The sequence below is a fragment of the Nerophis lumbriciformis genome, linkage group LG11, assembly GCF_033978685.3.
Source record: "Nerophis lumbriciformis linkage group LG11, RoL_Nlum_v2.1, whole genome shotgun sequence".
NCBI classification, from domain to species: domain Eukaryota; kingdom Metazoa; phylum Chordata; class Actinopteri; order Syngnathiformes; family Syngnathidae; genus Nerophis; species Nerophis lumbriciformis.
In genome coordinates, this window is record NC_084558.2 from 19,181,075 (window position 1) to 19,198,706 (window position 17,632).

General features: G+C 44.4%; 1 protein-coding gene across 3 annotated transcripts in view; it reads right to left on the bottom strand.

Annotated features, from left to right (window-relative positions):
• Nucleotides 1-17,632, bottom strand: part of jmjd1cb (jumonji domain containing 1Cb) — a 212,389-nt gene that overhangs the window by 15,790 nt on the left and 178,967 nt on the right. For 2 of the 3 annotated variants that reach the window (XM_061967129.1, XM_061967131.2), the window contains 7 exons: nucleotides 16,207-16,743; nucleotides 15,795-16,134; nucleotides 13,327-14,260; nucleotides 13,056-13,253; nucleotides 7,542-7,714; nucleotides 5,675-5,837; nucleotides 1,954-4,363 (listed from right to left, as the gene is read on the bottom strand). In XM_061967129.1, the coding sequence (XP_061823113.1) occupies nucleotides 1,954-4,363; nucleotides 5,675-5,837; nucleotides 7,542-7,714; nucleotides 13,056-13,253; nucleotides 13,327-14,260; nucleotides 15,795-16,134; nucleotides 16,207-16,743 (4,755 nt within the window). The remainder of the gene's footprint in view (nucleotides 1-1,953; nucleotides 4,364-5,674; nucleotides 5,838-7,541; nucleotides 7,715-13,055; nucleotides 13,254-13,326; nucleotides 14,261-15,794; nucleotides 16,135-16,206; nucleotides 16,744-17,632) is intronic. The other variant, XM_061967130.1, reaches the window with a different exon arrangement.

A 17,632-nucleotide genomic window follows, 5' to 3' on the forward strand; every position in this document is an offset into this window, starting at 1 on the left:
CTTCAGTAATGCGGACGCTGTATCGATCCGTTGTGGTGAAGAAGGAGCTGAGCCGGAAGGCAAAGCTCTCAATTTACCGGTCAATCTACGTTCCCATCCTCACCTATGGTCATGAGCTTTGGGTTATGACCGAAAGGACAAGATCACGGGTACAAGCGGCCGAAATGAGTTTCCTCCACCGGGTGGCGGGGCTCTCCCTTAGAGATAGGGTGAGAAGCTCTGCCATCCGGGGGGAGCTCAAAGTAAAGCCGCTGCTCCTCCACATCGAGAGGAGCCAGATGAGGTGGTTCGGGCATCTGGTCAGGATGCCACCCGAGCGCCTCCCTAGGGAGGTGTTTAGGGCACGTCCGACCGGTAGGAGGCCGCGGGGAAGACCCAGGACACGTTGGGAAGACTATGTCTCCCGGCTGGCCTGGGAACGCCTCGGGGTCCCACGGGAAGAGCTGGACGAAGTGGCTGGGGAGAGGGAAGTCTGGGCTTCCCTGCTTAGGCTGCTGCCCCCGCGACCCGACCTCGGATAAGCGGAAGAAGATGGATGGATGGATGGATTTACTGGTTGCTTTTTTTCTCTAAAGAAATGTAATACCTATCCCTATTGCTGATACAGCACAGTGTATTTTAGTTTGATGTATTGAATCATGGTACTGTGAGAGAGCATCAGGTACAACAGAGGGCTGGGTGTCCAGCTCGAACTTTGGGATTATCATGGACTTGACGCAAAAACCAGCAACCTTCAAGTTACAAAATTACTTTATCAACCAAGCAGGCAGCCTAAGATTATATATCAGTTGCAAAGTTGTAAGGTATTATTAGGGCTGTGAACGTTAACACGATAACGCATGTGATTAATAAAAAATATATATATTGCGTAATCATAAATGAATGATGATCACGTCACACGCCCGTGTTATGATAGTTAAAGCGGTGTGCTCTGCGCCCTTCTAAACAAACTGACAAAACTTTAGATAAAACAGGTAATAAGTTATTATTGCAGCGACAAACTTTCTTATTAGTGGCGCACATCAAGAGCGAACGGAGGCAACAACAAGTTATGTCGTTAATGCTAACTGTTAACTAGCAAGCTTTATTCTGGTGTCCCTGATCGCTTCCCTGTCCTGCAACTCACTGTGGTGAGGAACAGCGAGTAGCTGCGGCTGAGGCGAGCGATCAACAAAGTTTGTTTGGATCGTATTTTTTTGATATTGCCATTAAAAAACACAGGAGTGATACTTTGACGCGAAAATTAATGTTTAAAAATGCGGATTTCCGCACTTTCACTGACATTTCACATGTCTGAAAATAACATCTTAAAGTGAAACATGAACGTAACAATGGCGTATCAAGGGCGCTGGTAAACAGAGAACAAAAAACTATGCTGCACCAATAAATTAAACAATGCCTTTTCTAAATGGACAGCTAACGCATGTCGTTCATGACGCCAAATCCTGTCGTACAAAGGTAGTTTGTACAAAAAAAGAGATAAAAGGTAAATACGCTTGTTTATTTAAACTAGTTAAACTAAAGAAGAGTAAACGCAGATGTAGATGTAAAGTTGCTTATTACTTACTTTTACTTATTACATTATTAATGTACTGTACATCTGTACCTTGTTTGCTATATTATTGCAAATACTTTTAAAATGTGCACGTAATTCTTACTATACTTACTGTCACCAAGTTTTGAGCAAATCAAAGACTTGTAGTCCAGTAAAACATAAAAAAAATGTTCCAGTATGACATTTTGACTACAAAATTGCATTTGTATCCAATTATTAGAGTATTTTCTAAAGCTAATTTTATTTATGCAAGCAAATAACATATGATTAATATTGATTAATCCCAGTTCAAGAGTGTCATTAATCAGAGTAAACAAATTAATCACTTGACAACCCTAGTTATTATTAATTATAGCCAAACAAGATACACTGTTAAATATCTGCATTAAAAGACTTACTGCTGCTGGCCAGTTTGAGTTTGGTTTTCTCTTTAGCTGATCGAAAGATACCATTGGGCTTTACGTCGTCATCCTCCTTTTCATTGTCCCCTTTCTTTTTGGCCATGTCATTCTGTTTCTTTTTGTAAGTCGGTTTAGGCTGGCGCTTGGCTCTGCCCTCCAGCTTGCTTTCACTGGCGTCAGACTCATCCCCGCCACTCTCTGAAGGCGATTCATATGTTCGCTTGCTTCCTCGCCTCAATGAGGATGACACTTTCCTTTCCTCTGTTGGCCCACCGGTCTTCTCCTCTGAGAGCTTCTCTCGCTCTCCCTTGTTTGCAGTGTCCTTGCTGAGGTCCACCTCACTGGATGTGGAGGCGCTGAGGTTGACGGTACATGGTTTGATCATTTCTGACATAGTTGTGGTGTTGCTGGTGCTGGGTAATTTCTCTGGTTTAGTACTAGCTGAGCTCTTAGTAGCAGTTGTGTTCCGATCCTCTTCAGAATGCCGAGTTAACCAGGCTTTCTTCAGTTTGTGGTAGTTACTGGCCTGCCCACTACTTGTTGAAGCAGGCCCAAAGGACTGTCCATTGTGCAGTGGACTTGATTTTCCTGGCGTCGTTCTGCCACTTGCTGAGCCACTGCTACTGCTACTACTACTACTATCCATCGAAGACGCTTGTTTGGAGGCAGTTGGAGGAGTTGAGTTGTAGGTTTTGTCAATGGAATCTACAGTGAGAGATGATGTTCCAGTTGTGACAGACATAGAAGCAGAACAGAGGCTGCTATTTTTTGACTGGGCTGCTGCCAATGCAGCTTTGTGCTTCTTGAGGTGAACAAAAGAGGGGGAGTACGCCTGACTGGAGCCAGAAGTGGGGCTAGGTCTCGGAGTGAGGTTAGGGCTGGGTTGTGGTGTGCCAGACGGACTAGGGGGAGGCAAGGATCCCCCTGGCGATGTTGTACCGGAAACCAACACCCCCTGGAGCTCTCCTAGTCCTGATTGGCTGAGCACTTGACGAGCTGAAGCTGAGTAGGCCAGTTCAGGAGTGGTTGGCTCGCTTCTACTCTGCATAGCTGATGATACAGCAGTCCTGTGAACAGAGTTTGTGGAACTGGCTCCCACAGTCTCCTGCATGCCACGCATTGAGTTCCTTTTAAAATGGATGTACATGTCATCCAAGTTAGAGTTGGGTTGAATAACTCGATTAGCTCCATGATCTCGAACACTCTCTCCGTGTTTTTGACACTCCTCTTGAAACTTTGACAAATAGAACCTCCTCAAAGGTAACTCATCTGTGCTCATTGCACCAGATTTGTTTGCAGGATTGTCAAACTTGATGGATGTCGATGGACACACTATGACTGAAGCCATTGCAGCTTGAGGCTTGCCTCTTGTCATTCCTTTCTCTCTCACAAAGAGAGCTCCCCTCTCTTGACTGATGTCACCACCTCTCCACACACCTGATGATGTCATATTCTCCCCATTGACAGCAGAGGCAACTAAGGCAGTATTTCCATGCCCTTTGACATCCCTGAGTTCCGGTAGTAGTGTGGGGGGCTTTTGCTGCTCGACTGATGTTTTGCCACCAGCTGCTGCTAAGGTAACTGGCTGGATTGGAGTAAGAGTTGGTGGAGACAGACGTCCAACATAGCCAGCTCTCTCCCTTTCCTTCTCTCGTTCCTTTTCCCGCTCTCGCTCTGCAGCCTCCTTGCGTTCCAGCGCATGCTGAGTGGGTGGATGGAAGACGGGTGCTCTGTGAAGAGAAGGCATTGCCCTGAAGTTGTGTTGCTGTGGGTGGTGGTGGTGGTGGTGATGATGATGAGGATAGTGGTTGGAGGCTGAAGAGGAACATGTGGAGGAGGAAGGGGAAATGGCAGGGCTGCAGCGCTCCATCCTTTCTACAACTGTGTGATGATGTTGGACTGTCGTCTGCTGGTTGAGCTGTTCTGTGATTTTCCCAGCTAGTCCCTCACCTCCCTCTGGATGATGCTTAATTAGGGGAGGTGGCTTAGAGAGGGACACTTTGGCATTATAGTTGCCTAGAGACAAAGAACCCTGACTTGAGACAGCTGCTCCAACACTGGCCACAACTCCTGAAGCGCCGATTGATACCTTCTCATAGTAGGAGCTGAGCTCTTTGGAAGGGTACAATCGTGGGGGCTCATTTACAACACTGTTGGACAAAGTGGTGAAATAGTTGCTCTTTTCTGACTGGATAATATGGGGATGTGGGTGGCCCGTCTTAGGGTTAGGGGAAGCAAGAGCTGGTATCCTGATGGGGAAAACGGGGTCTCGGCTTCTCTCTCTATCCCTGTCACTTCCAGGTTCACTTGAGCGTTGAATCTTGGCAGTGAAAGGGGCTACTTCAATGCTCTCCTTCAAGATTTGTCGATTCTCCTCTTTGTATTTACTGGTTTGGTCCACAGCATCCTTGGAAAACAAACATGATCTTAATTAAAGATTGCTTTTGCAGTGAAACAAAAAAGTGGCTGAACAGACTTGAGCTGTATAAAGTAATATTCTAACACAGGGGTCTTCTGGTTTTCAGGTCACGGACCCCCAAAGTAAGGCAGAGATTGAGCTGGGACCCCCTACAGAAAATTGTAATTGTGTTCTAATCCTTAAAGTACCTTCCTATTGTGCAATACTAAGCTTTTCAAATAACAGTATAACAACGGTAACAGCTAGCTGGCAACTGGTGCGCTAATCGCTAGCTGGCAGCTTGTGCCACTAATCACTATCTGGCAATTAGAGCACTAATCTCAGGATATCTTAGGTGCTAATAAGATGAACATATAAATATAATAATTTATTCATGTTTTTAATTTAAACCAGCTAAGTACAGCGAGTAAGGTGGTCATGCCACTTCCATTTCTAAACTACACTACATTGTGTCAGATCAATGTGCAACACAGCCTTTGGCTAGCAATGCCAGAGCTCTGGGAAAAACCCTTTTTCACTGTTAAAGTCTCCAGTGGAGGAACACTTGGCATTAAGGTGAATTAAGTAAATGGACAAAGACGAGTGAATAAAACAAAAGAAGTGTGCTGACATTGTTCAGTAGAGATAATAGCAACAAACTAAGGGTGTCCAATGTGCGTCCCGGGGGCCATTTCTCGGCCCACAAGTGTTACTTCTTTTGATATTTTAAAAATAAAATATATGTATTATTAATCTATATCATTATATATTACACTAATTTGCTTTGTGATCTTTAACATAAAGCTGAAATATAAGAGCTTAACATACATTAACCTACAGCGTGGCGCAGTGGGAGAGTGGCCGTGCGCGACCCGAGGGTCCCTGGTTCAATCCCCACCTAGTACCAACCTCGTCATGTCCGTTGTGTCCTGAGCAAGACACTTCACCCTTGCTCCTGATGGGTGCTGGTTAGCGCCTTGCATGGCAGCTCCCTCCATCAGTGTGTGAATGTGTGTGTGAATGGGTAAATGTGGAAGTAGTGTCAAAGCGCTTTGAGTACCTTGAAGGTAGAAAAGCGCTATACAAGTACAACCCATTTATTGGATTGGTTTTATCCTCTTTAATGTAAAAAATGTATCAAAGTGCCCTCCGTGCATACTTTATTTTTTTGTTGTAGCAAAATGTTTGTTGTTTCTGAAATGTAACGTACAAACCCATCATTATGGCGTACCATGACACCCCTCATCAGTTCTGAATTACCACATCACTTAAAACTAATTAAAAGCTTGACCTCAAACAATGCGTGTCAGAGTACTATACCTGTGTATTTGCCAGGCGTACTTTGCTGTGGGCATCCAAGTAGAGGCGGTGTAGGTGAGCATCTTTTCCTGTGACAATTCTGTTAGCGTCCACAGGCTCCTGTTTCAGCTGGGCCAACGTCAGTGTTCTCATTGGATCCACATAGCCTCTCTTAGCCACATCTCTACAGACAGCAAAGTCAAACATTTAAGAATATTAACACATTGTAAAAATATTAACTTAATTTAATAGATTATTAATGAATGGCAGTACACAAAATTACAAACCCCGTTTCCATATGAGTTGGGAAATTGTGTTATATGTAAATATAAACGGAATACAATGATTTGCAAATCATTTTCAACCCATATTCAGTTGAATATGCTACAAAGACAACATATTTGATGTTCAAACTGATAAACTTTTTTTTTTTTTTGCAAATAATCATTAACTTTAGAATTTGATGCCAGCAACACGTGACAAAGACGTTGGGAAAGGTGGCAATAAATACTGATAAAGTTGAGGAATGCTCATCAAACACTTATTTGGAACATCCCACAGGTGTGCAGGCTAATTGGGAACAGGTGGGTGCCATGATTGGGCATAAAAACAGCTTCCCAAAAAATGCTCAGTCTTTCACAAGAAAGGATGGGGCGAGGTACACCCCTTTGTCCACAACTGCGTGAGCAAATAGTCAAACAGTTTAAGAACAACGTTTCTCAAAGTGCAATTGCAAGAAATTTAGGGATTTCAACATCTACAGTCCATAATATCATCAAAAGGTTCAGAGAATCTGGAGAAATCCCTCCACGTAAGCGGCATGGCCGGAAACCAACATTGAATGACCGTGACCTTCGATCCCTCAGACGGCACTGTATCAAAAACCGACATCAATCTCTAAAGGATATCACCACATGGGCTCAGGACCACTTCAGAAAACCACTGTCACTAAATACAGTTCGTCGCTACATCTGTAAGTGCAAGTTAAAGCTCTACTATGAAAAGCGAAAGCCATTTATCAACAACATCCAGAAACGCCACCGGCTTCTCTGGGCCCGAGATCATCTAAGATGGACTGATGCAAAGTGGAAAAGTGTTCTGTGGTCTGACGAGTCCACATTTCAAATTGTTTTTGGAAATATTCGACATCGTGTCATCCGGAACCAAAGGGGAAGCGAACCATCCAGACTGTTATCGACGCAAAGTTCAAAAGCCAGCATCTGTGATGGTATGGGGGTGCATTAGTGCCCAAGGCATATGAAACTTACACATCTGTGAAGGCACCATTAATTCTGAAAGGTACATACAGGTTTTGGAACAACATATGCTGCCATCTAAGCGCCGTCTTTTTCATGGACGCCCCTGCATATTTCAGCAAGACAATGCCAAGCCACATTCAGCACGTGTTACAACAGTGTGGCTTCGTAAAAAAAGAGTGCGGGTACTTTCCTGGCCCGCCTGCAGTCCAGACCTGTCTCCCATCGAAAATGTGAAAGGTAAAATATGACAGCGGAGACCCCGGACTGTTGAACGACTGAAGCTCTACATAAAACAAGAATGGGAAAGAATTCCACTTTCAAAGCTTCAACAATTAGTTTCCTCAGTTCCCAATCGTTTATTGAGTGTTGTTAAAAGAAAAGATGATGTAACACAGTGGTGAACATGCCCTTTCCCAACTACTTTGGCACATGTTGCAGCCATGAAATTCTAAGTTAATTATTATTTGCAAAAAAAAAATAAAGTTTATGAGTTTGAACATCAAATATCTTGTCTTTATAGTGCATTCAATTGAATATGGGTTGAAAAGGATTTGCAAATCATTGTATTCCGTTTATATTTACATCTAACACAATTTCCCAACTCATATGGAAACAGGGTTTGTACTTACTCTTTATGAATGTCCATGCTGGTTTTCGACAGCGGTGGGCTCGCATGTGTGTTGATCTTAACAGGGGGGCGGTGGGGATCAGCGCTGGCTGGCCGCACTGGTACGTGACTCAGTAAACCCAAACTGTCACTACCACTACAAGCAGCTTGGTGCAACCATGGACTGGCTGTGTTCTGGATATAATACACAGACAGATATGTGAAAATAATACTCTAATGAGAAATTGAAAGTATTTGTCAAATTACACCTATTTTAAATATGTCATGCCTTGAAATACAGTAACACATAGTTTATTTTAACATAGACACAATACAGAAGAAAATAATAAAAGTTGAACAATTACCGTATTTTCCGCACTATACGGCACACCGGATTATAAGGCGCACCTTTAATGAATGGCCTATTTTAAAACTTTGTTCATATATAAGGCGCACCACATTATAATGCGTATAGAATAGACGCTACAGTAGAGGCTGGGGTTACGTTATGCATCCATTAGATGGAGCTGCGCTAAAGGGAATGTCAACAAAACAAATAGTGATTGTACTGACACTTCTACTTGCTGCTCTCTGTTCAACAACTCACTGTTCGAGTTTGTCCTCCAACTGTAGCCATCTCGCTTTGTTCCCTCGGAAACTCTGTTTAGTCTTCTTTACTTGGCGTAGGTCATCATGTTGCTTCCTCCACTTCCGCACCATTGATTCGTTAATGTTAAATTCTCTCCCTGCTGCTCTATTCCCGTGTTCTACTGCGTGACTGATCGTCTTGAGTTTAAACTCTGCGTCGTAAGCGTGTCTCTTAATAGGAGCCATTTTTGGGTCTTTACATAAAGTTTAGGTCTCGCAACTACGGTAAGCAGCCGCCAACTTCATTTTCCCCCGTAGAAGAAGAAGCGCTTCTTCTTCTACGGTAAGCAGCCGGCAACTTCATTTTCCCCCGTAGAAAAAGAAGAGCTTCTTCTTCTACGGTAAGCAGCCGTAGAAGGGGGAAAATGAAGTCGGCGTAGTTACCGTAGTTGTGAGACCTGTTGTGGCTCAATATTGGTCCATATATAAGGCGCACCGGATTATAAGGCGCACTGTCAGCTTTTGAGGAAATTGGAGGTTTTTAGGTGTGCCTTATATTGCGGAAAATACGGTAAACTGTATTTGAGTGAAATAAGTATATGATTTCCAACCAACGAGTAACAATTCTGAACGCCGACAAAGCACACAAATTAGTATTGTCCCTTGAGTGAGAAGCTTTGTGAAAAAGAGACCACAGAGGTCGCAATTTGAAAATTAATTAAATTCAAGATTCAATTTCCCCCCCTCAGGAGCTCTATGCAATCTTACATCGTCAAGGGGTTTTCTTCCAACATGACAATGAAACAAAATATACAGGCAAGAAAGGAGTGGCTCAAGAAAAAGGACATTACAATGCTGGGGAGGCCTAGCCAGATTTTAGACCTTAATCTCATAGAAAATCGTTAAAGGGATCTGAAACCTTGGAGTGTCTTTAAAGGAGTGGATCAACATCTCTTTTCAGATGTCTGAAACCCAGGAGGCCAAAGTACATCAAATACATTCCCTGTATTTTTCAACAAGGGTTTCTTCAAGTACTGAATTGCAATTATCTCTTAGTTCTTGTCTTGTCTTAGGCCTTCGCCCTCATTCGCGTCAAGCAAGAGGTGTTCCAATTATCTTTTAAGGTTAAGGGAAGGGCTAAAAGCCAAAGAGTGTACTGTATAGCCCTCGAAACAGAGTGTGGTCCCGTTCACAACCAAGTGTTATGAGAAAGTTCCCATCACAAAAATGGATGAGCATTACGCACATACAGTAAATGCAAATAATTATAAACATTATTGATTTTTATCCCCTCTCCTGAGCTGCCACCTTATCATGGTAGAGGAGTTTGAGTGTCCAATTGATCCTTGGAGCTATGTTGTCTGGGGGCTTCTATGCCCCCTGATTGAGTATACCAAGACAAACCGGTCTTAGGTGAGGAACCAGACAAAGAGCAGGTCAAATGATCTCTATGGAAACACAAAACCAAAAACCCAGATTTCTCTTGCCCGGACGCGGCCCCATGGAGTCTGACCGAGAGGTGGGGCTTGATGGCAAGTGCCTGGTGACCGGGCTTGTCCACATTAAGCCGTCCAGAGGGTCCCCCTTCCAATGGTCTCAACACTCATAGGAGGGGGCAAAGAGGTCGGGTGCAATGTGGGCTGAAAGGTAGCCGAAGACAGGGCCCTTGGCAGTCTGATCCTCGGCTACAGCAGCTATCTATTGGGATGTGGAACGTCACCTTTCTGGAGGGAAGGAGCCTGGGCTGGGTGTATGAAGTGGAGATGTTCCAGCTGGATCTAGTTGGACTCACTTCGACGCACAGCAAGGGGACCCAGTTCTCTCGAGAGGGGCTGGACTCTCTTCCACTCTGGCGTTGCAAACAGTGAGAGGCGACAGGCGGGGGTGGCAATGATTGTTTCCCCACTGCTTAGAGCCTGTATGTTGGAGTTTAACCCAGTAGACAAGAGGGTAGTTTCCCTCCACCTCCAGGTGGCAAAGATAGTGAAACTTGGAGAGGCGTGATTGGCAAAAACGGCCACCCGGATCTAAACCCGAGTGGTGTTATGTTATTGGACTTTTGTGTTCGTCACAGATTATCCATAACGAACCCCATGTTCAAACATAAGGGGTCCATTTGTGCACGTGGCATCAGGAGACCATAGGCCGCAGTGTGATGATCGACTTTGTGGTTGTGTCATGAGATTTGCGGTCTCATGTTTTGGAAACTCAAGTGAGGAGCTTTCAACCGATCACCGTCTGGTAGCGAGTTGGCTACGATAGGGACGGTTTATACCGGTCAGACCGAGCAGGCCCAAACGCAATATGAGGGTCTGCTGGAAGGGTCTAGCAGAGTCTTCCGTCAGAGAGATTTTCAATTCCCACCACCGGAAGACCTTTGAACATGTCACGAGCGAGGTGCTGGACATTGAGCCTGAGTGGACCATGTTTCGTACCTCTATTGTCGAGGCGGCCAATCGGAGCTGTGGCTGCAAGGTGGTTGGAGTCTGTTTTGGCAGTATTCCCATAACCCACTGGTGTGAGGGATGCCGTCAAGATGAAGAAGGAGTCGTATTGGATCCTTTTGGCTCGTAGGACTCCAGAGGTACAGAGAAGTTCGGGGAAGCCATGGACAACGACTTCTGGATAGCTTTGAAGCGATTCTGGACCACCATCCGCCACCTCACGAGGGGGAAACAGTGCACTTTCAATATGATGTGCTGCTGACCTCGACTTGTGAAGTTGTAGATCGGTGGAGGAAATATTTCAAAGAACTCCTTAATTTTCCTATATGGAGGCAATTTCTGGGTAATCTGTGTTGAACTCTTATTTCTGGGGATGAGGTTGCTGAGGTAGTTAAAAAGCTCCTCGGTGGCAGGGTCGCGTGGGGTGAGATCCGGGCAGAGTTCTTCATGGTTCTGTATGCTGTGGGGCTGTCTTGGTTGACAAGACTCTGCAACATTGCGTGGACAACGCAGGCCGTATCTCTGGATTGGCAGACCGGGGTGGTGGTTCCTCTCTTTAAGAACGGAGGGTGTGTTCAAACTATCGTGGGATCACACTCCTCAGCCTTCCCGGTAAGGTCTTCTCAGGTGTATTGGAGGAGTAGGAGGAGTAGAGTGTTTTTTGCCCTGGTCGTGAAACTGTGGACCGGCTCTATACTCTCGGCAGGATCCTCGAGGGTGCATGTGAGTTTGCCCAAAGAGACTACATGTCCTTTGTGGACTTGGAGAAGGATTTTGACCGTGTCCCTCAAGAGGTCCTGTGGGGAATGCTCAGTGAGTATGAGGTATCGAACCGCCTCACTGTGGCAGTCCGTTCCCTGTATGATCGGTGTCAGAGCTTTGTCTACAATGCCAGCAGTAAGTCAGACCTGTTTTCAGTGAGGGTTGAACTTTGCCCTTTGTCACCGGTTCTGTTCATAACTTTTATGGACAGAATTTCTAGGCGCGGTCAGGGTGTTGAGGGGATCCGGTTTGGTGGCTTCAGGATTAGGTCTCTGCTTTTTGCAGATGATGTGGTCCTGCTGGCTTGATCTGGCCACAATGTTCAGCTCTCACTGGATCGGTTTGCAGCTAAGTGTGAAGCAACTGAGATGAGACTCAGCACCTTCAAGTTTGAGTCCATGGGCGGAATGCGATCTCCAGGTTAGGGAGGAGACCTTGCCCCAAGTGGAGGAGTTTAAGTACCTTGAAGAGTAGATCGTGAGATCGACAGGCGGATCGGTGTGGCATCTGCAGTGATGAGGACACTGTACCGATCCATCATGGCGAAAAAGGAGCTGAGACGGAAGGCAAAGCTCTCAATTTACCAGTTGATCTACGTTCCTAACCTCACCTATGGTCATGAGCTGTGGGTTATCACCGAAAGGACAAGATCATGGGTACAAGCTGCGGAACTGAGTTTCTTCCGCTGGGTGGCGTAGCCCTCACTTAGAGATAAGGTGAGAGGCTCTGTCATCCGGGAAGAGCTCAGATCAGAATAAAGCCGCTGCTCCTCAACATCGAGAGGATTCATCTTAGGTGGGTCGGGCATCTGGTCAGGATGCCCCCCGAACACCTCCTTGGAGAGGTGTTATGGGCACGTCCGACAGGTAGGAGGCCATGAGGAAGACCCAGGACACGTTGGGGGGACTATGTCTCCCAGCTGGCCTGGGAAGGACCCAAAGGAAGCAGCTGGGGAGAGGGAAGTCTGGGTTTCTTTGCTTAGGCTGCTGCCCCTGTGACCCGAACTCTGATAAGTGGAAGAAGATGGGTGATTGATTTTCATAATGACTCAAGTTTTATCAGGAGTTCATTCTCTTTCTACGCCATTTAAATCTTACCATGTTTTAAATGTTGTTTTTATTTTAAAACTGCCCGTCAAATGAGCTAGTTAACGTGGCTGAATGTCATTCTATCAGCAAGCGGACTTCACTACAATTTACTACATTTGAAGAATAATTAGACCGTTCATGTACTTTTAGAATGAGATACTATAACATTACATGTATAGATAGGTAATGGAACTGGGTCACTGGTGTTTATTTATGCGACTGCAGCACAAATAGCAGCAAGACCAAGACTTCATACATAATGCAGATTTTTACTATGGTCTGAGATGTTTTTAAAAGCTGACTAAATGAAATATTCTAAATATTATTGACTACAAAGACTTTAAACCAAATACATATTTTCTCATGCTGAGGACAAAACTAAGGACATAAAGTCTTACAAACAGGCAGCAATAGAAGGCGGGGAAAGCCATAATGTCCAGGTAGATCTTAGCTCAGTAATATCGTAAAATTAATTATTTCATTTCTAATTATTTTAAATTGTCCAGTTGGACTGTAAACAATTATTACAAATGTGAGCCATATTTAACCCCTTTGAGGTAAGGGTGAACCACTTCCACCACAGTATTTCCTTTTCTTTTTTTTAAACTGTCAAATCAACTAATACCCAAACAGGAAGTATGTACATACACATACCCTTCGGAGAGATGCCTCAGAATTAACAGCCACTTGATTTTCAGGGTGAATCCATTTAGCAGTGGGGGTTAGGTTGATTCCTGGTTGGTAGGAAGTTGGTGTTCCATTGGGATACTGCCAAATGATGGGATAGAGGCCCAACCCTGCTGCTCCAGTATGAGGCTGGGCGAGTAGACTGTGTGGAGGGGGTCCTTGACCCTAAAACAGTCAAACAAGTTTTAGTTGAGAGCTAAACATTTTGTAAAATAATGCCAATGATGTTGAGATTGACCTGTAGAAACTGCTGCTGGTGTGGGTTTCCTGGGTGAGGCATAGCGAGGTGACCCAACCCTCCAGGGGAGTCCAGCCGTGGGTGGCCCCCCAGAAGAGATGCTGTGTGAGGAGGAGGCATGGCTGAAAGCACCCCAGGGGGTAGAAGGTGTGGATGGGCTAAGGCAGAGGTGTGAGGAGGAGCTAGGAGGTGAGAGGCAGCATGTGGGTGGGATGCAGGAGTGAGGCAAGGGGAGTGGGGAGAGGAGTGGAGAGTGTGTAGGTGGGGATGGAGATATGCTGCCACGTGGTTGGAGGAGACAGTGGCGGAGGAAGAGTTCTCATTGTCAGAACAGACCAGGGCTGGATCTCTGTAAACAGTGAATGTCTCATTCTTATCGATAATCAGAGGGCTCCTGGTGCTGCTGACAGTATCTGACTCTGACCGAGCTGGCACAGGCTTAAAACCAGATCGAGAAAGTTCTGTTGTTTCTACTTTACTGGACAAACGGCCTGATGGAGGGGGGGACAAATCAGAATATCTGGGGATTTTATGCTTAGAGACCTCTGGAGAGGTATTGGGTTTAGGTTTTGAGATGTCCATTTGGGCCGGGTGGGCCTTAGTCTTAATATGATCAGCTGGACTTGTGCTGGGATAGGGATGGCTCTGAGAGTTGTTAATGTGCTGGGATTTATGTTTCATGGAGTGAGGAGGGGCTTGGTTAGGGTTCATTTTAGATTTAGTAAAGTCAGTGGTGAGGGTTGTGTTCATTTTGTGGGGGGACAAGTGTTGCTGTTTGCTTTGCTCTTCAGATAAACATGAAGTCTTGATGCTAGACGGGACAGGGGCGTAGTTTTGCTGTGTCTGCTGCTGCTGTTGATGAAGACAATGATGAGAAATGCCTGTTTTGTCCTTCTCTACCAGCACCACATTATCAGCCAATGATGTTACAGGTCTGGGAAAACAAGAAAAAAATAATTTATTAATTTTTTTTTACACATATCACATCATTTTACATTTACTAAGAAATAATTAGCTGCAAGGATTTACCCCTGGATACACTGTTGTAAAATATAGGGCAAAATAAACCTTTTTTTTGGTCTTTTGCTATAAAATGTTCAATTGTGACATTGACCTACCTAGTGTATGTCACTGGCTCAAAATAAAATGTTGTTAAACCAGAAAATATGAGAAAAACACCAATGGCTAGCATATTTTATTTGTGATTTCAAAGAACACAGTTAAAAAATAAATGTGTATATTTTTTTTACAATTACAAGTTAAATTTACTAAAAATTGTAGAATGACTGGCATTCATGGCTGTCTCATACACACATGCCCATACCCTGCACACTGTGTGTGTGTGTGTGTGTGTGTGTGTGTGTGTGTGTGTGTGTGTGTGTGTGTGTGTGTGTGTGTGTGTGTGTGTGTGTGTGTGTGTGTGTTACATGGGGCATAGCTAACATATTGGAAGCAGGGAGAGGGCGGGATATAATGATTGCAGCACGTACAAAAGTTAGCCCCCTCTATGCAGCCGTGTAACCGTGGCAAACAATCACTCGAGAAGTGATGTGACACAAACAGTGGAACTCCTACCAGAATGATTCTGAAGTTGTACAGTTCAGGATTCAATTTCTGCCAGTGAAACATTTATGAAACATCTATTTTTGTGAGTTACATTCTTTATATATGCCGCTGACGATGATGTCTCCTTTTTTTTCCCTTTTCATTCCTGTCACAACCTTCTCCATCTCTTTGCCTTTGTTAGCTCTGTACGCACCTGTTCCTGTGCATTTACTACTTCTACTAGGTAGAACAGGGAGCTTGTTGAATAAATTGAGCACTACTGCCACCTAAATGTAGGCTTGCGTATTACTTCAATATACGGCCAATACTAAGAGTGTTAACTTAAATAATGAAAAACTCCCTGCTGCTTGCGACCCACTACTTGAGAAAAACTGTCTTGAAGTAACACAACACACTGAACAAGTTCAGCAAACTTAAGCAGTTTTTGGTGACATTTATTCCAATGCACAAGCATCAAAATATAATTGTAAGGAGAGGAATGTAAAGTACAGCTAAAACTACGTCAAAACATTCAAAGCAGTAACACTCCAGCGGCGTCTCAATACTTATGTCAGCATTGGTGTGTTTTATGTTTTACCTCTTAATACGAGTAGTTTACTCATTTGTACACTTATAAGGCTATTAATAAGGCTAACATGTTAATTGGAAAAATAGGTGTAGTGTTAATACATTTTGACTAAAACAATATTTTTATTTCCAATATTTTGTGTGGTAAAAATTATTGCAAAATATGAATTAATCCTAAATCAAATGGATTAAGAGGTTCCACTGTTCTGTACACAGGAGATCTTTGGGGGTTTTATCCAGTCATCATATCAGGTGCTTCCTTATGTAATTGGAGAACATTAATAGTACCAAACTAAAACACTGCAGGACTAAAACACATTCCATTGTGATCTGACCTTATAACCTCAGAAGAAGCAAAGTCTATCTTGTTGCTTAAACTCCGGCTTGCTGTTACGCCACCGCCCATTACGCCGTGCTGCATAGCAGAGTCCATATCTGTCCTTCGACCCCCTTCTGATGGTGAAGGTGAAGGCGGGACGGGTGGCGAGGAGACGGGGGATGGATTAAGGGTGAGGTAAGGTGAGAGTGCTGTGGACTCTGCTTTCTGTGAGGCCAGCAGAGCAGACACGGCCTCTGAACTCTCCTGATGCACCGTGGCTTGTGCATCATCTGTGATGTCGATCACGCCGCTGCCGTGCAGGTGCGACAATGAAGGCGTCGGACAGCGAGATGAAGCTTAGAAAAAGGGCACAAGAACGATTAATATGTTGTGCTTATTCAATAATTCAGATAGTCAGGGTAATTTACCTTTCACAATGTTCTTGCTAGCCTCTACCACTGAGCCCTGTATAGTGTCACACATAAGAGGCGTCTGTTGCCGTGGAGATTGGGTGATCTGTGTCACTGCCACCAATTCTTCCTCCTCCTTCGTTATCATTTTGCTTGTTTCCTTAACACCTATCTTGCTGTCTTCTGTTGCTTGAAGCTCCGCCCACGGCGACAGGCGGCCAATGTGGGACGAGGAAACATTGATTTTGGCCGTCTTCTCATCCTCCTCCAATTTTGAAACAACGCACGGTTTTACGTCGCTGCTGCGAGTCTTTAGTTCATTCTCAGAGTTCGGCTCCGAAGAAGAGGAGGAGGAGGATGACGACGAGGATGATGAAGAGGAGGAGGAAGAGGAGCATGACGAGTGGACTGTTCTCTTAAGTGTGTTTTCAGAGTCGCTGCTCTCGGAGAGGTCAGATGTTATATCTGTTTTCAGTCTCTTTAGACCCACCTTCTTTTCATCTTCCTCACCCTTCCTGCGTTTGTTGACCGCCTGCTTAGCTTTAGACTTCGAGTCTGCAGATGGAAAAAATAAAGTTTAAGTACTGACTTCAGGATATCCAAACACACAATATCATAGTGCCTTTTATATGCCTAAATTCACTGACTGATATAATTTAACAGTACATATAAGTATAGCACACTGCTTTTTGTGTACATTGCAAGTACAGGTAAAAGCCATAAATTTGAATATTTTGAAAAACTTGATTTATTTCAGTAATTGCATTCAAAAGGTGTAACTTGTACATTATATTTATTCATTGCACACAGACTGATGCATTCAAATGTTTATTTCATTTAATTTTGATGATTTGAAGTGGCAACAAATGAAAATCCAAAATTCCGTGTGTCACAAAATTAGAATATTACTTAAGGCTAATACAAAAAAGGGATTTTTAGAAATGTTGGCCAACTGAAAAGTATGAAAATGAAAAATATGAGCATGTACAATACTCAATACTTGGTTGGAGCTCCTTTTGCCTCAATTACTGCGTTAATGCGGCGTGGCATGGAGTCGATGAGTTTCTGGCACTGCTCAGGTGTTATGAGAGCCCAGGTTGCTCTGATAGTGGCCTTCAACTCTTCTGCGTTTTTGGGTCTGGCATTCTGCATCTTCCTTTTCACAATACCCCACAGATTTTCTATGGGGCTAAGGTCAGGGGAGTTGGCGGGCCAATTTAGAACAGAAATACCATAGTCCGTAAACCAGGCACGGGTAGATTTTGCGCTGTGTGCAGGCGCCAAGTCCTGTTGGAACTTGAAATCTCCATCTCCATAGAGCAGGTCAGCAGCAGGAAGCATGAAGTGCTCTAAAACTTGCTGGTAGACGGCTGCGTTGACCCTGGATCTCAGGAAACAGAGTGGACCGACACCAGCTGGACTGCTGCTGAGTGGTCCAAAGTCA